General features: G+C 37.5%; 1 protein-coding gene across 1 annotated transcript in view; it reads right to left on the bottom strand.

The window, feature by feature from the left end:
• Positions 1-3,025: 3,025 nt before the first annotated feature.
• Positions 3,026-22,537, bottom strand: part of LARP6B (RNA-binding protein) — a 41,349-nt gene continuing 21,837 nt past the window's right edge. Inside the window, exon 10 of the mRNA XM_039032101.2 lies at positions 3,026-3,756. Coding sequence (XP_038888029.1) covers positions 3,484-3,756 — 273 coding nt within the window. The 3' untranslated portion in view covers positions 3,026-3,483. The remainder of the gene's footprint in view (positions 3,757-22,537) is intronic.

Raw genomic sequence — 22,537 nt, 5'->3', positions numbered from 1 at the left:
TCCCTTGATAATTATGAAAAGTATATTAATAGTGGAAGTTTGAGACTTGTGTTATTCAATAAATGTGAAAAAGTAGAGATAGAGAGAAAAATTGAGTTATTCGATAAATGTGAAAAGTAGAAATGATGGAAATATGAAGTTACTTGACAAAAGTGCAAACTTCATTAGTGTAAACTATTGAAGTTGAGTTGTTTACACCAATTTATAAAGTTGGTGGGCCAAATGGGCCCTTAGAGTAATTTAATTGTACAATTGCTATACAAAATATTAAGTATATAAGTTATGTAATTTTGAGTCTTAGTCACATTCATTTTCTTCGTTGGATATTAGATATGAGTATACCAGACATCAATAAGTAAATACTTGCAACTTATTTTGAAGTAAAGTATGTATGTTTCGTTTATACGCATGGTATTCCAAGTATACCAGCAGTATATCAAATATAAAACAACAGTGCATCAAACATCAAACAATAAATACTTTGAGGGCAAGACATGAGTGTATGAGAAGTACAACAATCAACATTCTAAGGTATCGACAACACATTTAACAACAATCAACATCCAATCATAAGCATATTTTCAAGTAAAGTATGCTTGTTTCATTTTATAAGCATGATATTTCAAGTGCATCAACAATATATTAGATATAAGACATGAGTAAATTAGAAATCAATCAGTAAATACTTGAAGTAAAATATGAGTGTATTACCAACACTACATGTGTATCAGCTAACATATCACTTTTAAGTATATAAACATTATATTAGCAAATATATATCAAACAACTTTCAAGATAATAGTATATCAGTAGTATATTATATACTAATCTGAAAGAATATTTACTTAGTAATTGGTGACTTAAACCAATAACTCTCAGTAAAATAGTTAGTTAGTTACAAGAATTTGTTTCTATAAATACCCCGTAATCGTGAGAAAATTTTTCATCTTAGAGAGTGTGTCTCACACTCCCTCTCAGATTACCTTCTTCACCTAGAAAGAGATGTGAAAACAGTATATGTCAACCTTTTTATGACACCCACTGCCCATCTCAACTCCTAATACTTGCTTCCACAACATCTATTGTATCTGATAAACAGTTAATATACATACACTCAACCAAATTTCCAACATGCAACTTAGCTAACCACAAATGCACACGTCATAAACATATACAAGCCCGAATAACTTACATAAGTTTTACAATAGCGGTTCCATCTAGGGTTTTACCCTCGCCCCCTAATATGTACATAATGAGTTAACATTTAGACAACAAGAGATGGACCGCCTAAACTTCTTTTCTTCCTTCAGAACTTTAAGTATGTGGCAGACTGGCAGATCAGCAAGGCTCGGGGGAATCGACCGCTACCTAGGAAAGTAAATACATTTGAAAAGGATGAGCTAAATTGCCTAGTGAATGACTTTCCTTTAAACATATTGGTTTAGTAAATATAGCCTACAATACCATCGCATCATATTAGTTTGCAACATATCCCCCCTCTCGGCTGGCGTGTCCGATTACATCCTGCCATCACTACTTAAGCCCATGCGTTAATGCATGTTGCACATCAACACTTCTGAGCCTCGACTACACTCTCCATATTCCTCTTAAGCTTATGAGTACGCTTTTGTCAGCCGCATAAGCCTCCACCCTTCGGCCAACGCCTCACAAGCCCAATGCCTAGGCTTGGTCTTCAATCAACCCGTCTTTGTGTCTCATTGCCCCATCTTGCCACTGATTTAGCGTCTCTCCTACCCTTCCTTAAATAAGGTAGGTTGCCACATCATCCTCACAACTTGGCCTCCAACAAGCTCATCATGGCTCTAAACACTTAGCTCACACTTAGTCATTTCTCTCTCTTGCCATTAGGCATCACCTTACACTCCTTTTACTCTAGAGCCTAAGCTTCAATACTTAGAATATTTTCCTTCTAAACTCCTAAGCCTTATCCTACACATGACATTCATACAACATAATCAACTACTCTTCAATACATTAACTTAGACATACTTAGGTAGGAAAAATTAAGGCCTAGGGTTTATAGAAAACTTGTTAAGTAAAACGGTTAAAATATTTTGATCTAATCAGGGTGGAGAATACATGGATTTAACATTCCAAGACTAACATGAAATCCAATCCCAACTTTCAATACCCGATACACCTCAATAAAATGGTGTATCAGAAAGAAGAAATAGAACATTGTTAAACATGGTTCGTTCTATGATGAGCTATGCTCTTGCCTAGCTCGTTTTAAGGATATTCAATAGAGACTGCATTTTATATCTTAAATAATATTACATTATAAATCATATTATAACCACAATTCAATTTTTTTTAATTAAAATATGTATTATGTAATACATTATATGATGTTACAAAATAATCATTATTCAAATTTTTTATAATAGTTAATTGTCAACTAATATCTAATAGATAACGAAAACTAATTTATAATTTATAAATATAGTATCAACACATTTTATAGAGTTGCTTAGATTATAATCCAATTTTTAAATCAACCACAAAAAACATATCTAAAATTATGTAATACGATTTTATTTTAATTGAATCAATTGTTTTAAAATTTACAGAAAAGATCTTGATAAAGAAATTATAAGAAAACAAGCATAATTTGTAAAAAACCAAAACCAAAAACCAAATAGCTATCAAATGAGAGCATTAGTTTTTCATATGCTCTCAGTTTTTCATTCTTTATTATTAAAATATTAACTTATAGACACTATTTCCATCCACAAGTTTTCATATTTTATTATCTACTTCCTACTTAATTTTTCAAAACTAAGTCAAATTTTGAAAACTAAAATATATATAAATGTAAAGAATAGTTTTGGAATTCTTGTTTTTGTTTTTGTTTTCAGAGGTTGACTATGAACTAAAATGTTTCTTTGAGGTCAAAAATATAATAGAAAAACGGAGCGAACCAAACACAAATATATAAAATAAAATCCTTATCAAACAAAACCTACCTGAAATAAAATAAATGAATAGCGGGGGAGAGAGAAAATTAGAAACTCAATGAGCAGGTTTGCATTATACAAGGCAAGTTGAGTCACCAACTGCGTATTAGCGAAGTGTTGCCAACTTCCCCATTGGTTTTCACATATTACTTTAAAATAATAATCGTTGCTTCTTCACATTAATTAATGAATCCCTAAACGAAAGAGGAGATAAGAAAGCGGGGGATGGGGACGACACCTTTTTTTTTTTAATCCAAATACATTAAAAACTAAAACTCTTACTCTTCTTGAACCAAAGCACCCATTCATTTTGTAATTACAATGGTTTTTGATAGCCCTACAAAAACCCTGCTATCAACGAACCATTGTTTTGCTTTGCCTTTGCCTTTGCTTTTTGCCCTATTAATTAGACAGCTTCCATCCACACCATACTCTTTCTTCTACTCATACAGACAGACAGAGACACTCCCCTCCATCTATTTTTCATTCTCAAGTAACTTGGTTTTCATGCCATATTCACAGTCACCGGCTTGCCCCGCCCCATCGCAAAGCCTCTTGTTCCATCTGGCATTCGTGGCCCCGGAGGCTGCTGCTTCATTGTACCTGCCTGCTCGATGGTGGTAGAACTACTCGAAGGAGGAGTTCCCACATGGTTCCCATGGTTATGGTTATTATTGTGATTATGGTGGTATTGTGATCGACCACGTCCTTTACCGCGTACCCTATTTCGGACTCTTCTCTGCCCACCACCATCCTTCTCATTTCCCTGCTCTTCTCGCTGCAATAAACATAGTAGTAGTAAATAGAACGAAACACATTTTCCATGATAGAACAAGTATAATATACCTCAAGTTATCAAGAAGTAAAAAGTCAATTGTGTCGTTCTCTCCTTTTATTTGCTAGGTGGGGTGGGGAATCATAAGTTTGGCAATCCTTTTTTTCCAAAGTTTGGAGAATTTGGAGAATTATGGACCGAGTAAGATAGCCATAATATAGCTTCATATCACTAGTTTTTTTTTCCTTCAAAACTATTTTTACAACTCAAGGACATAATTGTAGTTTTACAACCTGCATAACAGTTCCGTTCGGGTAAGGTTGCCGTTTCTTTTTTTCCACAACTATCTGCCTCCCTATGATACCATTTTTCCTCATAACAATATGCACAATATGACATTAGAAAATTAACTTATTTCCATTCGCTGCACCAATCAGGACAAAAACTACTAAACTTCTTTGATTAATAGTGTACATGATTTACTACAGCAATTTTTCTTAACACCAATTGAGCAATTAGAAGTTTTGGCTAGAAGTACAAAAGTAATAGCTGAAATTTTCTGGGAGGTCTTTTGTTTTTCGTCCCTCGACTTTTCTGGAATTCTGGGAGCTTTTACTTTGCCCAATTTAACTTCCCCAATCCCTCAATTAAGGCTGCCACCATATACTTTGCACTCCCTCCGACTTTATTGCCTTATGAGATTGTTCTCCAAACTTCTTATTCAAGTAGACAAATTCTCGATTAGACCCTTTATAGCCAATGAAGTTATAGAAGATTACAGGAGGGACAAAAAGTGATTGTTAAAATCGACTTTGTAAAACCATGGACTTGACTTTCATGGATAAGGTTTTAGAAAAGAAGGTTTTTAGTACAAATGGAAGATGTGGATGTGGGTTGTGTGAGTGGTGTGAGTTATTTTAAGGTTTAGGGTTTAGGATGCCCTACGGGTAAAATCTTGGCCTCTAGAGACCTTAAATAGGGACGCTGTATCCCACTTTCTTTTCTTGCTTATTGGTGTACTGAGAGTTTGTAAGTGAGCTAATTAAAATAGGTAGTTGGTTAGTTTATTATTCTACAAGCTTGTAATCATTTCATCTATAAATAAAGCATTTTCCCTCATTTTGAGGAAAAGAAATTACATACAGTCAAATTCAGTCCTTTGATATTACATCAAATTGGTATCAAAGCACTCCAATGATCCAAGCTGATGGCGAGAAGAATGGCTGCCCACCCGAGAGGAGGAGACAACCTGTGGCAACATCAAGAGGTGGAATAAACCCCCACCCTCTCCAAGAACTACAACACGACGCTTATTGTCTGTTGAGAACTCTTTGGAGGGAATTCATGGAATAGTGACTAGCCTTCAAGAAAGTATGGAAACCCTCACTCGTAGGGTTGAGAGGTTGGCAGTAGCACCTCAAAATCGGGAGAATGCTCAACCATTCGGGCAAGAATGGGGAAAAGAGGTAAACGTGGTGCTGGACAACCAAGAAATTTCCAATTTCAGAAAGAAATTCATCAACAACGAGCTTCAAGATTACATAGACAGCTCCAAGAAGATCCGGGAAGACATTTGAATAGGCAAGAATGGTAGAAAGAATTCCAAGATTGTGATTCTAAGAGTGAGTATGATCAAGAAGAAGAGTTATATGCTCCAAGGAGGCGACGAGAAGAGAGGTATGGAGATAGAGGTTATTCATATAACAAAATGAAGATTGACTAGCCGACTTTCAATGAGAAGCATGACATCGATATAGATCAAGAACACCGAGAATTTTTTCGATTATATGAATATATCAGATCACAAGAAGGTACGTTTGGTAGCCTTCAAGTTGAAAGGGGGAGCTCCCACTTTTTGGGATCAATTGGAGATCAATCGGCGATGGCAAGACAAGAGGCCAATTCGAACATGGGAAAAATTAAGCGATTGATGAAACAAAGGTTCCTTCCTCCCAATTATGAGCAGACCCTTTAAAATCAATACCAAAATGGTAGATAAGGGCCTCGACAAGTGGCAGATTATTTGGAAAAATACCACCGATTGGGGCAACTTACAAGTAGACATCAAAGAGAAGGTGAAATTACACCACTTATATATTTTGGATAACAGAGGAGTTGAATGATTTATGCTCCAAGAAAACTTCAAGAAAAGCTGCTTCAGATGCTTCTGTAAGTAGAAGAGAAAACAGTACCTTGAACCATTCTACTCCACCAATTTCATCCACAGAAAAAGACAAAAAAAAAAAAAAAAAAAAAAAAAAAAAAAGAGAGGTTGGTGAGAAGGAAACAGAGATTGTTTACAAGCAGAAAGTTCAAAATCCTTATAACTGGCCTATATTGGGAAAATGTTTGAGGCATGGCCAAGTGGGGCACTTGTCTAATGAGTGGCCCCAACAAAAAACAGTAGCTATGTGGATGAAAAAGATGATTCGTTGGCTGGATGCATGATAGAATACCAAACTAGAAATGAAATTTTATTGAATTCCACCACGCCTAATACAGAGATAACGCAAAAGAACAAAAAAATACTACTGCCCTCCCTCACAATCCAACAGAAAAGCCCTACCCAATGTCAAGGCTCCAACTATATGGCAATATCAAAAGAAAATAAAAGAGGATAAAAAGAATAAAAGAGAAAAGGGGAAGCCAACGGTTGAGGCGGTTGAGAGTTGTTGTCAAGATGGTTGGGAGAGGTTGAGGTTTAAAAGAGGAGAAAGCAAACAGAAGAGTGGTGTGGAAATTAAGGTGTGAGGAAGAGGAGCTCTCGAGAGTGGGAGTTTGGACGGCACTATCGTGGAGACGCCATCGCAGCGTGTCGCTCATCATCTATTTCCACTAGACGATAGTATAGTAAAGCTAAGCGTTCATGCAGCAGTTGGTAGACGATCGTATAGTAAAAGGTAATCGATCGTATAGTAAAAGGTAAACGATCGTATAGGTTCTGGTAGACGATCGTGTAATAGTGAAAGCTCAGCAATCATGAAGGAGTTTGTATGCGATCGTGAAGGATTTAGTAGACGATCGTTTAGCACTTCTGGGCAATCGTGTAATAGATTGTAAACGATCTTTTAGCGTCTGGAAAACGATTGAGAGATCATTTGTAGGCGACCGCTTGGTCTTGTTGATTCCATTCGTTTAATAAAGAATTTGTTCACAGTTTAACCGCTTTATTGGATATTATATCCATTTGTTACGTTATCAAGAACTTCAAGAATCAGTTTCCTAACAAATTGGTATCAGAGCAAAATTACCTGGGCAAGCATGGTTCAAAAGCGTTTTGAAGAAAAACTGAAATTACTAGAACAAGAGCTTTCAGGATTCAAAGTCGAAATACAGAAATTACCGACCATAGAGAACTTGGCGTTGTTGGCGAAGAGCGTAGAAAATCTAGGATTGCAAGCAGAGAAGCATCAACAGATGCTCTTATCTCACGTTACGAAACTGGCCAAGGGAAAGGGAAAAGTGACGGAAGAAGGAGAAAGATCTAATACCCGTAATGTGTGCGAAGCAAATAGTTCCGCTAAAGCCACCAGAGAAGATGTGATCAGCGACCGAACCAAATTTAAGAAAGTCGAAATGCCAATATTTAGCAGAAGCGATCCAGATGCGTGGTTATTCAGATCAGACCGCTATTTTCAAATTCATAAGTTGACGGAAAGTGAGAAGATGACAGTGGCAATGGTGAGTTTCGACGACGCCGCATTAGATTGGTACCAATCGAAAGAGGGCAGAGAACCATTCAAGGACTGGGAAGACTTGAAGAAAAGGATGCTGGTGCGATTCCGATCTTTAAGAGAGGGGTCAATATGTGGAAGATTTCAAGCTATTAAACAAGAAACAACAGTGGAAGCATATCGGAATTTGTTCGATAAGTTAGTGGCACCGTTGTCGCATCTACCGAATGAGGTCCTTGGAGACATTTATGAATGGTTTGGCACCATGGATAAAGACGGAAGTTGAATGCTGGGAACCCACCGGATTAGTGCAAATGATGTCGCTGGCACAGCGAGTTGAAGACAGAGAAAATGCACGAGCAGAAGCCGGACGAGCGCAAACGTATGGGGGTAAGTTCCACAATTCGAATATTTCCAGATCCAATATTGACAATGTGAATAAATCAATAAAAGGGAATGATTTGAAAGAAAGGGAGAAAATCGGAGAGTCGCTTCCGATGAGGACCATTACATTGCGAGGAACATCGGGTAATGATAATCGGAGAGAAATTCCAGCAAGAAGATTAATAGATGCTGAATTTCAATTGAAGAGAGAAAAACGGCTCTGTTTCTGATGCGATAAAAAATACACTATTGGACATCGATGCAAAGGGTGAGAGTCGAGAGAATTGAGATTGCTGGTAGTACAGGCATCCGGAGAGGAGTGGGAGCTGCATGAGGAAGACGAAACTGGTGAAACGACGTTGGAATTGCGTGTGTTGACACTGAGTAAGGAAATTTCATCTGTTACAGAATTGGCGGTGAATTCAGTGGTGGGGTTGACGACCCCACGGACAATGAAGATCGGAGGGGATATCAAAGGAGAATCGGCAGTGGTATTGATAGATTGTGGATCGACACATAATTTCATCTCAGAAAGTTTAGCGAACCGACTGCAGTTGAACGTCACAGCCACGACAGAATAGTTTTGGGATCGAAACCTGCACTGCGAAGCCAAAGAGTGCTAAAATGTAGAAATGAGGCTGGGGGATTAGAGAATGTGTGACAGTTTCATTCTGCTAGATTTGGAACGTGTTGACGTAATTTTGGGGATGCAATGGTTGCACTATTTGGGAAAAACTGAGGTCGATTGGCAGAATCTGACAATATCATTTGTTCGTGAAGGGCGAAAGATTACTTTACAAGAGAACCCGAGTCGGACAGAGGCCGACGTTAATCCAAAATGTATGATGGGAATATGGAATGAGGCTCGACGAGTACTGCAAAAGTGTTGGAAGATGACTCGAGAAAATGAAGAAGACTGGCAAAGAGACAGCTGAACAAATAGAGCTTTACCTTGAGGACAAGGTAAAAGTGGAGGGCGGGGGTAATGTTAGAGCTCCAACTATATGGCAATATCAAAAGAAAATAAAAGAGGATAAAGAGAATAAAAGAGAAAAGGGGAAGTCGACAGTTGAGGCGGTTGAGAGTTGTAGTCAAAATGGTTAGGAGAGGTTAAGGTTTAAAAGAGGAGAAAGCAAACAGAAGAATGGTGTGGAAATTAAGGTGTGAGGAAGAGGAGCTCTCGAGAGTGGGAGTTCGGAAGGCGCTGTCGTGGAGAAGCCATCGCAGCGTGCTGCTCATCGTCTATTTCAACTAGGCGATAGTATAGTAAAGCTCAACGTTCGTGTAGCAGTTCGTAGACAATCGTATAGTAAAAGGTAGTCGATCGTATAGTAAAAGGTAGACGATCGTATAGGTTCTAGTAGACGATCGTGTAATAGTGATAGCTCAGCAATCGTGAAGGAGTTTGTATGCGATCGTGGAGGATTTAGTAAACGATCGTTGAGCACTTCTGGACGATCGTGTAATCTAGATTGTAAACGATCGTTTAGCGTCTGGAAAACAATCAAGAGATCATTTGTAGGCGACCGCTTGGTTTTGTTGATTCCATTCGTTTAATAAAGAATTTGTTCACAATTTAACCTCTTTGTGGAAGATTATATCCATCTATTACGTTATCAAGAACTTCAAGAATCAGCTTCCAAACACCCAACCATTTTCTACTCAAAATATCCTCCCCCCTCCTTAACAGCTCTCCCCCTTTTATACGTCTTCTAATTCCTCTAACTAACTAAAGATGGTCCCCCACAGGAGTGGTCCCCTCCTTCTCAACACAAACATATCCGTCCTTTCCTTCCTTTCCCTTTTTACCACTGCTCTTCCTTCTTTGATACTGAATTAGTATTGGTGGCCTATCAATACAGTGAAGATAATGAGGAAGAAGCCAATTATATTGACACGGATGAAGGTGATAGAGTGTCTTGTGTTCTCCAAACGATGCCAATTGCTCCAAAAGGAGATTTTAATCCTCAAATACATTGCAAAATGTTTGTTAAAGAAAGAGAGACTTATATATTGGGTCTTGTAGCTGAAAAGACAAAAAATACAAAAAACCGAAGAGACGTTCAACACCTTATTGACTTGGTTTCGAGTGCTATAATCCTCCATCTTCCTCACTATAGAATGAGTCTTAAGGAATATGAGATCCTCCACCAACATATTGAAGAATTATTGAAAAAGGGGCACAATCAACCAAGCTTTAGCACATGTACGGTGCTAATTCTACTTATCCCTAAAAGAGAGGGTTGTTGGAGGATGTATGTTGATAATTGAACTATCAACCAGACTACAGTGAGGTATAGCTTCCCAATCTCTAGAATAGGTGATTTACTTCATCAACTTGGAGGAGCCTTGATCTTTTTCAAAAGAAGACTTGAAGAGTGAATACCACCAGATTTGAATGAGGTCGAGGGATGAGTGGAAAACTGCATTTAAGCCTACTTCTCCTTCGCAGACCGATGGCCAAACCAAGTTACCACATCGAGTTACCTTATAACCTACATATTTATCCAATATTCAATGTTGCCAATGTCAAACCTTATTTTCCCCCCAATGACTACCAGCTGGCGTCCTAATTGTCATCCTCGAGATCGAGTCTGATTTTAGCAAGGTGGAATATGGTGTACCGAGAGTTTGTAAGTGAGCTAAGAGTGAGTTAATTAAAATAGGTTGTAGTTAGTCTGTTATTCTAAAAGCTTGTAATCATTAGCAACTCCCCTCATTTTGAGGAAGAGAATTACATGCATTCAAATACAGTCCTTTGGTATTACATCACTTATTATTGATGTTTTAAGTAGAGTTTGTCTCCAAGAATGCTGAAAAAAAAATCAATGAAACCTTTGATGTCGGACAGGAAAATGCAATTCTCTCACCTTCAATTTGTTGATACAACTATTTCCGTTTGTTCTAGGAATAGGCTTCATTCTTAACCTTGAAACCGGTGCTCTTTGAACATTTTTCTGAACATAGGATTATGTTAGGAACCAAGGTAGTATGGGATGTCTTTGTCCCACATTGGTTAGAATGGGATGGACTAATGAGGTACTTAAGTGGCTTGGCTCTCCCATTCCAATAGCTAGCTTTTGGGGAGTGGTTCTCCAAGGTTCTAACAATGGTATTAGAGCCAGTTGTTGACGGTCCGGAGTGGAACTGTCAGAGACTTCTGATCGGGTGTGACCGAGTGAAGTACTGTCAAAGTAGCCACTGGGATGTCGACGTTCCAGGGATGGGGAGTTCGAAACCAAGGTAGTATGGGATGTGTTTGTCCCATATTGATTAGAATGGGATGACCGTGTGGTACTTAAGTGACTTGGCTCTCCCACCCCAATAGCTAGCTTTTGGGGTGTGGTTCTCCAAGGTGCTTAGGTACCTAACAGATTAACATGAGTAAATTGTCAGGTTATAAGGCTCAATTGTGATCATGAGAAGCTTAGGAGTTGCATAGCTGGTTGGAGTGTGAAAGTTGGACCCATGCCCTCTTCCTACCTTAGGCCTCCCTCTTGGAAGTAACCCCAAATCCATTTCTTTTTTGAACCAAGGGGTGGACAAAATTAGGAAAATATGAGCATCTTGAAAGAAAAGTTCTCTTTGAAATTCATGAACTAACTATGATATGATTGGTTTTGAGTAATATTCTTATCTATTCTCTCCCTTTTTAAAGGTCTTTGCACGGTTTGTAAGAATATTGAGAAGCTTATGTGCATTTCCTTTAAGAAAGGGTGGATGAGGAAAAATGATAGCACTTGCTTAGGTACGAGATTATAGAGAGGCTAAGTTACTTGGGGTTAGAAATTGGGAATTTGAAGAACCATAACAGATTTTTGTTAGCCAAATAGTTTGGCATTTCTCCCTTGAACTCAACTCTTTGAATTACCGCAAGCTTGTTTGGCCCTCATCCTTTTGAATGGTTGTAGAGTAGGACTTAAAAGCACTTACCAATGTTTTAAAAAGCTATTATCTCACCTTGAGGCAAGGCTCTAAGTTTTAGCCTCAAGACGTACACCTTTGTTAAACCATAAGAGGCTTATGCTTCTCACAAAAGAGGCTTGCGCCAGTGTGAAATCGCACTGAGGCTTAAAATCTCTATGCCTCGCCTAGTGATTAGAAAAATTATAGTGATTTGCCTACTTAAAATATATTAAAGTTTGAGGTGTGACAATTTGAACTAAGACTGTTATTACCGTTGTGACCTTACGAATGCTGAAGGCAAATATTTATAGTATAAATCAATCCAATTAATGATTCTAGTTACTTAGTAGAGATAATCAAGATGTCTTTTTAGAATTTTTTATTAAGTGAAAATTGTGGTGGTGAAGTTTCTTTTTACACTTTTATATGATTATTATGTTTAGTAGTACTTGGTTAAACCAATTTAGGTTTTGTAAAATGTTTTTAATTCACTATTTGAGGCTTACGCCACACCTCTTGAAGAGAAAAAACCTCAAGGCCATCTTTAGCCTTTTAAAACATTGGCACTTACTGAAATTTATGGAAGGATATATCTTTTGAACTCCCTTCTTTTACTCACTTGGTTCATTGTGTCATGGGGGAGGAGAAGGAAACATACTTTTGGGGAAATCATTGGGCTGGAGCTAGCCCCTTTTAACTCTGCATTCCCATGCCTTATCATTTTTCTTCCTTTAAAAATCATCAAGTGTCTAGAAGCTTAGTAAGTGGTTTCTTTGTTGTCTGAGTTCCATTAACCAATAGGGAAGTGATAGATGTTGTCTCTCTCCTAGCCTTTCTTATCAAAGTGTTTAAACTTGGGAGAAGGGATTTTCATGTGTGGAGCCCTAACCCTTCTAACTATTTCTCCTATAAATCACTTTTTCGTTTCCGTGAAAATTTGAGGCAAGCGGAATAACAAAGTGTTTACTAGCTTGGCTGGATCTCAGTGAGGTTCGGTCCCTTGTTAGATTTCATGTTTCTTTTTTAGGCTTCGATTTCAAAAATCTTTGTAATTATGTCTTAGACACTATTTTGTATACCTTGTGACCCTTTCTTTAATGGGGCTTTCTTTTGTGGGCTGTGTTTTTTCTTAAGCTTTTTTTTAAAAAAAAAGGCAATGGAACTTTTCGTTGAGAAAAATGAGAAGAGACTAATGGTCAAAATACAAAGATACCAAAAACATAACAAAAATAAGAGACAATAGAAAGGAAATTAAGCTGGAAAAATAAATGTGTTTGATGCAAACAATGGTCTTGAATAGAAAAATCTACAAAATGCTAGTATATAAAACACCAAGATGAAGCTTTTAAGGAGAGCAGAATGCCAATGATCCATCCAAGGAAGGGGTTTATCATGAAATATCCATTTGTAGTCCTTAATGCTCTTAATTGATTACTAACAAAGTTCCTCCTCCATCATTGAAGGCCAAAAGGACGTTTGTGCGATGATCAGAGAGTTCCTCCTCCATCCGCCTTTCAGTGAGAAAGGTCATTTTATGTGGTTTGTTAGGGCGTGTCTAAAGTGGGATGTTTGAGGAGAGAGGAACAATAGTGTTTAGAGATGTGGAAAAGGACCCTAGTGAGGTTTGATCCTGAGTGGGTTTCATGTTTAGCTTTTTTGTAATTATTCCCTAGGTGGATCTTACTTGGTTGGAAATCTTTTCTTTAGAGGGGGTGTTTTTGTGGGCTTGATTTTGGTATGCCCTTGTGTTTTTTCACTTTTTCTCAATGAAAGTTGTTAATTCTAGATTGTGTGGCAGTATCAATTAGCATTGTTTGTTTAATTAGATGAAGATCAATCATATTTAAAAATAATAATTGATGAGGTAAGTTTTCTCACTACTCTCTCCTCTCTCCTCTCTCCTCTCTCCTCCCTCCCCTCCTTTCCTTTCCGATCTTCCTCCGACAACTTTCCCTTCTTCCTAACACCATTCCTTCCATTAGAGTTATTCTATTCAAGTTACTCTCAATGGAAATCGAAAGCTGTAAGAGAAATGGCTACTCCTACTGTATTTGGACTGAGTTGAATCAGTACTTCATTGAGGACATGGAAGCTTGTAGGGTGTTGTCCCTCTCAAGGGCACAACTGTTATGGCTGATAGAGCAGCCATCTAAGCTAGCAGCAAACTCGAGTAATCATTATTTCCTCAGCAAGGACAGAGGCTGCGATGGAGTTACAAGTTTATCCGAGTTCAAGGATATCTCAGGCTGGGTTATGGGGTTTGTTGTGTGGCCTTCAATCAAAGGTCGGTGTTATATTCATGTCCCAAAAGGTCCAAAGCATCAAGGTTGGTTTTCCTTCATCGGTATGATCAAAAGTTTCTTTAAAAAAAAGTGAGGATTCAAGTCTGCTATCAAAGAAGAACTATTCAGCCCCAAAATTTCCCAACAAAGCTACAGTGCCAAATCCTCAAGTCAGAATTGGAACAAGTTTTGCGGATGTGGTAAAAGGAAAAGAAGACCTCAAATGGATTACTTCAATCTTCTAAGATGGACAACAAACAGAAGCATCCCTCAACTCCAACCTCCTTTAAACAGAGCAAGAAGGTAGTTTCGGTTCAAAAGAATTCTGAAGTGCTCAAGGAAGACTTCAACAACTTATGGATTATTTCGAGGCTATTTGTTTTCAATGATTGGAAGGAAATTTCAAAAGTGTTGAAACAGGCCTTTCATTCGGATGTCATTATTAACCCTTTATTTGCAGACAAAGCTCTTATCAAATTAAACCAAGGATCCCTTGAAAAGCTGATCGATGAACCAGGCAAGTGGCAATTAATCGGTCCCGACCATTTACTCTTTGAAAAATGGAACAAAATCAAGCACGGTAGGCCTTTGGTTATGGAAGTTTTTGGGGGGTGGATCTCAATAAAAAATCTATCTTTGGATTTTTGGAACAGAAGCATCTTTGAAACTATTGGAGCCTACTTTGGAGGGCTTGAAAAAATTGCATTAGACACTCTTAACCTTACCAATTGTGTTGATGCAAGAATTCAGGTCGCTAGAAATTTGTGTGGTTTCATGCCAGTAACGATTGAAATAAAAGATGAAATTAGAGGGAATATCTTCTTGAATTTTGGGGATATAGAATGTCTAAACCCTCCCACAATAGTCAAAGATGAGTTATTTATACACAATTTTTCAAATTCGATTGATTTAGTCCGCTAAAATCAAGTAATGAAGAACGAAGGAGTCGTGGTCAACAAGCTGGAGAATGAATGGTCATTCCTTGAATCCAAGCAGTCCAAGTGAGATTTCTCAAGGGATCCCTCTGCTTTTCTAGAAAAAGCTCCGCAATAGCTGCTTAATTGACACACAACTCTCTGAGGAAGATGAAGAGTCCTCTCTGAAAAGGACACAGAAGCCAGATCGACCACCCTGTGTTGAAATGATTCCCGGTTCGACAGCGGAAAGGCCCTCTTTTGAAAAAATGCAGAATACGAAGCATCACCCTCATGTGGAAGACACACCTTGCTCAGAAGAAGCCGAAGAGTCACCTGTCTTAAAGAAAAAAGAAAAAGCAGACGATTCATGTACTATTCGGCCCCTCTCTCCCCCTTTGGGCAGTAAAAAGTCCAAATTAATTATTAGCACTCCAGCGCACGACTTTAATGAGGCAGCTGTTAATTTGGAGAATATAGACAGCCAGGCCTTTGGATTCAGCCTTACTCTGCAGATCATTTTATTTCCCCAACAGCTCAAAAGTCTCTGAAGGATTTGGAAGTTGATTCAGCCTCATTCTCCAAGCGGAGCACGCACCTCCTCAAACAATTCCCCAAACACTTTGCAAGAAGACGAAGCTCCTCTTTTAAATCATGGTCCCTAATTACTAATTCAGACTTTCTGGAGGACTGTTGCGCCAGGATTCAACTTCCAATTGCTAAGACGGAAAGGTTAGTAATTCCTCCTCCTAATCATTCTTCACATACTCCTCATTTTGTCAAAAATTCAGAACCGTCTTTCCCTTCCGTGCAAGGCTCCTCCTTCATTGAGTCTCTCAATCCAAAAAGACTCTCACAAGGCTTTGATGAAATCTCAGTCGTCAGTGTCAGCAGTGAAGAGTTGGAAATTGAGGAACATGATCTCAACCTCAAGGATAATGAAGACCAAGCCGAAGCTGGATATAAACTTGAGCCTTCTTTTTCACAGTGAAGAGGTTCAAGAGACAGAGGATCTAAAAGCACCTACCCCCCCCTCCAAAAAAAAAAAAAAACCTTTTTTGACTTGCCACAGGAGCTCAATTCCTTCTTGAAAATTTGTGAGATTGTCCTGGTTTAATCATGATTGGAATTCTGCCACTTCTACTAATTTTCTGATTTAAAAGGCTCAAATGAAGATCATCTCATTGAATACTAGGGGCTTTGGTGATAAAACAAAAAGATTGGTTATAAAGAGACTCCTGAAAAAAGTGAATTCGGACATTGTTTTGCTTAAAGAATCAAAAAAGGATAGCTTCAACCTTCCATTCATAAAAAGCTTATGGAGTTCAAAGGATGTGGGTTGGACTTTCGTGGAAGCATAAGGCAGATCAGGGGGCATCAAGACTTTGTGGGATGAAAGCAAGATTTCGGTCTCTGAGATTGTTGAGGCAAAATTCTCATTAATGGCATACCATTTGTAAGAAAGTGTGTTGGATAACAAATGTTTATGGTCCAAACAACCACAAGGAAAGAGAGATTGTGGTCCGAATTAACTTCCTTAGCAGAAAGCTGTGAAGATGCTTGGTGTCTTGGTGGGGACTTTAACTACATTCAAAGAAGACAAGAAAGATTTCTAATGGGAAGAGCAACTAAAGAAATCAGGCACTTTAACAACTTCATTATGAATTCAAACTTACTTGAAATTCCAATGTCAAATGGAAGATACTCTTGGTCACGAGAAGGTGAAACAACTGCAAGATCGCTCATTGACAGATTCTTCATCTCAAACATATGGGATGATCTCTTTGAAAACTCGAGAGTTTCAAGACAAGCTAGGCCAATTTCTGACCATTTTCCACTATTGTTTGAAGTTGGAGCTTTCGAATGGGGACCTTCTCCATTTAGATTTTGTAATAGTTGGTTACTTAACAAGGATTGTTGTAGAATAATCGAAAGATCCTTAAGTATGGGAAGTCAACAAGGGTGAGCTGGTTTTGTCTTTTCAGACAGATTAAGAAGATTGAAACAAGCCTAAAAAGATGGTTACTGGAAGAAACAAAAACGACAGAAAGCTAATGATGATGCACTTTTGGAAGAAATAAAAAGAAGAGATTTGGTAGTGTAGAGTCGAGAAGAGCCCTTAATAGAGGAGGATTTAAGAATCTCCTTAAAAGCAGACTTAATATCCCTTTATCAAACAGAGGAAAGAGATCATATACAAAAAAGTAAGTTGAATTGGTTACAATTGGGGGATAAGAATACAGCTTTTTTCCATTGTTTCCTTGCAGCCAAAAAAAAAAAAAAAAAAAAAAGCTTAATTACCAAGTTGATTAATGATCAAGGAGAACCAACAAAGTCTTTCAAAGAAGTAGAAGCCTTAATATTGGGTTTCTATAGTAGTCTTTACTCTAAAAACTGGCTCACGTTCACTTCCTCATAATTTGGGTTGGCCAAGGGTTTCTACCAATCAGAAATAGGCAGCTGATTTCCAGTTTTAACCTAGCAGAAATTAAGGAAGCAATAAAGATGGAACAAAGCACCAGGTCCGGATGGCTTTACCATTGAATTTATACTAAAATTCTGAAACTTATTAAAAGACAATCTGAAGGGATCTTCGATGAGTTTTACCAAAATGGAAAGCTCAATTCATGTATCAAATAAAACTTCATTTGCCTAATCCAAAAGAAAACATAGGCAGTCTCAGTAAAAGATTTCAGACCTATCAGTTTACTACTATAGTCTATAAGATTATAGCCAAAGTTCTTGCGAAGACTTAAGAAAGTAATGTCTAGCCTAATAAGTCCAACTCAAAGTGCATTCATTGAAGGTAGGCAAATCCTTGACCCGATCTTAATAGCCAACGAGGCAGTAGAAGACTACAGAAGCAAGAAGAGAAAAGGCTGGATTCTAAAACTTGATCTTGAAAAAGCTTTTGAAAGAGTGGATTAGGAGTTTCTTGAAAAAACCCTTCATGAAAGGAACTTGCACCCTAAATGGATTTCTTGGATTTTGGGTTGTATCTCTAATCCAATGTTCTCCATCTTCATAAATGGAAGACCAAGAAGTAGAATTAAAGCTACAAGGGGACCCCCTCTATCCCTTTCTTTTTTTTTTGGTTAGTGATTAGCTAAGTGTGTTGGTTGACAGAACCCGGGAAAAAGGATTGTTCGAAGGCTTTGTGGTTGGAAAAGACAAGGTACAACTTTCCATTCTTCAATTTGCTGATGATACTTTGTTTTTTTATAAGTATGACGATGACATGCTAGACACTCTTAGAAAAACCATTGCACTTTTTGAGTGGTGTTCCAGCCAGAAGGTTAATTGGGAAAAATCTGCCATTTGTGGGATTAATATTGAAGATTTCAAGTTGAGGGTAGTAGCTTCAAGGCTGAATTGTCAACTAGCACACCTTCCCTTCTTATATTTGGGCCTTCCCCTTGGGGGGGGGGCATCCAAAAAAAGTGGATTTTTGGTAGCCGGTTATTGATAAAGTGCATAAGAAACGTGACAAGTGGAGAAGATATAATCTATCAAGGAGTGGAAGAGCTACTTTATGTAAATCAGTCTTTCAAAACCTACCAACCTACATGTCCTCTTTTTTTATGCCTGAAAAAGTGATATCAGCCTTAGAAAGGACTATCAGAAATTTCTTCTAGGAAGGCCACAAAGGTGGTAAGACCATCTTTTGAAGTGGGAGCTAGTATCTAAAAAACAAGAAGATGGGGATCTCAGGCTAGGAGGACTGAAAGCTAAAAACTTGGCCTTTTTAGCCAAATGGGGCTGGCGATTTATGAAAGAACAAACCTCCTTGTGGAATCAAGTCATCACAAGTATTCATGGTAGCAGCCACTTTGGTTGGCACACATCCGGCAAGGTTCATTGTAGTCTCCGCAGTCCTTGGGTATTTCAAGATTAGACGGTTTTCAGTGCTGGTTATCTAGTTACAGAAACGACCCCATAGGCTTTCGCTTTCGCGTCTCTCTAAAATTGCAGTCATGGTAGAATCTTAGTTTATTTAATCATTAATCATCATGGACTCCCAAGCAATGGTTGAAAGTTGAGAATTTGGCAGCCTTTAAATTGGGAAATGGAAACAGAATTGCATTTTGGCAAGACCCTTGGCTGGATTCTTCTCCTTTAAAAGACAGATTCCCTTCCTTGTTTGATTTAACCACCAACCCCAATGGTTCAGTCTCAAACTATTGGGACTCTCATACTTCTTCATGGTCCATCAACTTCAAAAGAGCCTTAAAGGAAGAGGAGATCCTAGAATTCCAAATCTTATTAGCTTTGTTGGTCAAGAAAGAAGTAAATAGTAGGTAAGACACTCGCATTTGGTCCCTTGAAACTAATGGCTCCTTCTCAGTTAAATCACTGGTAAACCACCTTTCTTTGGCCCCACTCTCAGCTAGCCTTCAAAAGGGTCTTTGGAAGTCCATCTTCCCAAGGCGAGTTAATATAACAATTTGGATAATGCTTTTTGGAGCCCTTAACTACTCCTCTGTGTTGCAACGAAAGCTGCCTTCTTTTTATATCTCCCCCAATTGGTGGGTACTATGCAAATCAGCTGAGGAAGATCTTCAACACCTCTTCTTCGATTGTATTTTTGCAATTAATTGCTAGAGAGCACTTCTCAACCGCTTTACCACTTCTTGGGTCTTCGACAATTCCTTCAAAAGCAATGTACAACAACTACTTTCTGGACCAACTCTCAAGAAAAACTCAAATTTACTTTGGATTAATGGAACAAAAGCAGTGTTGGCTGAAATTTAGTTTGAAAGAAACCAAAGAGTGTTCAACAGTAAGGAAACTCCTTGGTTTGCTCGATTTGAGGCGGCAAAGCTCAATGCTTCTCTTTGGTGCTCCCTCTCTAAATGTTTTGAAGCTTACTCCTTATAAGACATAAGTTTAAATTGGCAGGCATTCATTCAAATGGAAGCCTAGCTGGTGGCTCTTCTAGCTCGATTGTTCGATGTGGCAGCATCTCTAGTTTTTTGTCACCTTTGTTGTAATTGTTATCTTGTTGTGTTCTTGGATTTATGCAGCTTCAGCTTGTGAAGCATTTGATTGTTCTCTTTTCATTGTTGTTGACCTTATCGCTAGTTTTATAAGGGAATAAGGTTCCCTCAGTTTTGTTGGATATGATGAGGGCGCTATGGGGGTGTCAACCTAGTTGAGATGCCCGAGTGCGCCTGCTGGTCCTTTGGTTTCAATTTTGGTTATTTGTATTTGCCATTATTTTCAAGTACACATCTCCTGTACTATATATTAATGATTAATAAAGACCATTTCCTTTTTAAAAAAAAAAAAAAAAAAACTAGATGAAGATCAAACCAAGTGGCTAGTTACGCGTAACCTACTTGTCATTTGTCTTAGCGTTTTCCCTAAATCTTAATACTGTTAACATTAGTATTTTGCATGTGCTACATCTTATTATATTGGTTAATTAGTTGTTTTAGACTTTCGTTCAGCACTACTGGATGTGTTGGCTAAGCATAGGCAAAGATAGAAATAAAATTGTATAAATTCAATGATCAAGCAAGCAATAGGAGATATCTCCAAAAACTAGGATAGGTTGCTTTTAGAACAAAATAACTGAGGAATATCTTTTAAAATACCCAACCAAATTGAAACCCTTGACCTTGATTGAGCTGCCAAAAATCCACTGAAAGTGAAAAAAAGGTGAACCAACGCCCACAAATACTGCACTCGCTGAAAGACTCACTAAAAGGCTTCAACCCAAAAAACTTCCAATGACAAAAAACTGAAGAAGATTAACAAAACAACTTAAAATCATATCCCAAACCCTCGGTTAAATCTTGATTTGTAGTGATTGAGACCTGATTTCTATCATCTGTAAACCACATACCTTAATTAAGAAATGAAATTTAGAAGGAATTGATGGGTACTTTTCCGCCGATGCTACTAAGTAAAACCTTATCTAAGACCTTTCTATCATCAATTGAGAATAAATCACCAAAAGCTTCTGCAAGAGAATCTTCAATAGGAAGATCATCTAATACTTCATCATCAAACTACTCTTTGATCTCCTCATGGCTTATACTAACCTTGGATGCAAAATCGGAGTCCTCATCATGCACAAGATTGAGTGGAGGTAGCAATGGAAGGAGACAAAATATCTTTGTAAATACAACATTTGACGTGGAGGAGTGGACTCTGAATAAGTGTACAAATCTGAAAGATGTGAAGGAGATTAAGATTAGCTTTGGAGATGAAGTGATGACCCGAACACAAGCTTCTTCCAACATATATGCATTAGTCTCCAAGTTTTCGAAGAAACCAGAGCAAGTAATCTTTCTAGTGTAATAAAAGGGGTAGGATTCGATAAGCCGAAAAGTCGAAATAGAGTCGGGAATTGTAGGGTTGAACAAGGTTGTGAAGACTGACCACATTCAGAAGAAGGGTGATTAGCCTAAAGGTCATCTTGTAAAAAGGAACTAGCTAATTTCTGCAAATGAGCATTCTTAGAAAAAGAGTTCAGAACAACAAAGTTAACCTTGAAGGACGCAGATGACACACTAAAGTCTTCATCAATCATTACTTGAGTTACTCTCTTACGGACCGTTTGGTTTGAGAGAATAGAGGGTGAGAATGGACACGGATATATAAAACCCTTATTTGGTTGGACAATTTGAGTTATTTACCTGGGAAAACATTTTTCCCAGGCATCAAAGGATGCCTCTCTTAGCATGCTTTTTGTTCCAACTATAATCAGTGGGTTTGTAATAAACCCCCACTTTTGTTTCTTTTTTCCTCCGTCTTTTATTCCTTTTTCCATCTGTTTTTTTTTTCTCTCTTCTTTTCATATTTATTATTTCGACTTTTTTAATCATTTTTTCTGTTTTATGTGATATTCAATGAATAGAACTCAAGTCAACGGTATGATAGACAACGCTGCCTTAATTAATTTCCTTTCTTTCAGTTATTCCTTTCTCCTTTCTTCCTAGTCTATTATTTACATTGTTTTTCTTTTCTATTTTTTCTTTAATGTATTTATTTTATTTATTTTTCCCTTCTTCATTCTATTTATTATTCATCTTTTTCTATTTTTATTTTTTCTTTCAATTTTATTATTTTATTTTCTTTCATTCTTATAAAGATTAAATTAAATTATTTTGTTTAGAATTATCATGGTGTAAATTAATTATTGAAAGGTAAATTTGGTTGAATTTAATACTTTATAATTGCTCATTATTCTAGTAACTTTAATTATTACTCATTTTACAAATACTTGTAATTAATAATTTTATTATTATTATTATTTGATTGTTAAATAATTATTTTTTTCAAAATTTTGAATTGAATTTATTTTTTAACAATTAATCTATAAAATTTTATGGAGTTGTCACAATTAAGTTTATAAATTAAATACAAAGATAATTTATTCTCATAAAATTCAGATAGTATTTCTATGCACAACCAAACACAGTCACCCTTGATTCCCATCAATCTTATTCCCAGACATCCTTAATTCATGGCCTAGAACAACCACTGAATTAGAAAATTTGAAGAAAGACAAATCCCCATGATCCAGTGCAGGGTGGATCCAAAGGGCAAAGACCCCAAAACAAAGAGAAATATTGCCAAACTTCCCATTTGTTATGTCAATCTCATTGGGGATGAA

This window comes from Benincasa hispida, chromosome 5 (assembly GCF_027475165.1).
Source record: "Benincasa hispida cultivar pf3 chromosome 5, pf3_genome.v1.1, whole genome shotgun sequence".
In the NCBI taxonomy this organism is placed as follows: Eukaryota; Viridiplantae; Streptophyta; class Magnoliopsida; order Cucurbitales; family Cucurbitaceae; genus Benincasa; species Benincasa hispida.
Note: the sequence above shows the minus strand (reverse complement) of the source record. Positions and strands in the feature narration are given on the sequence as shown.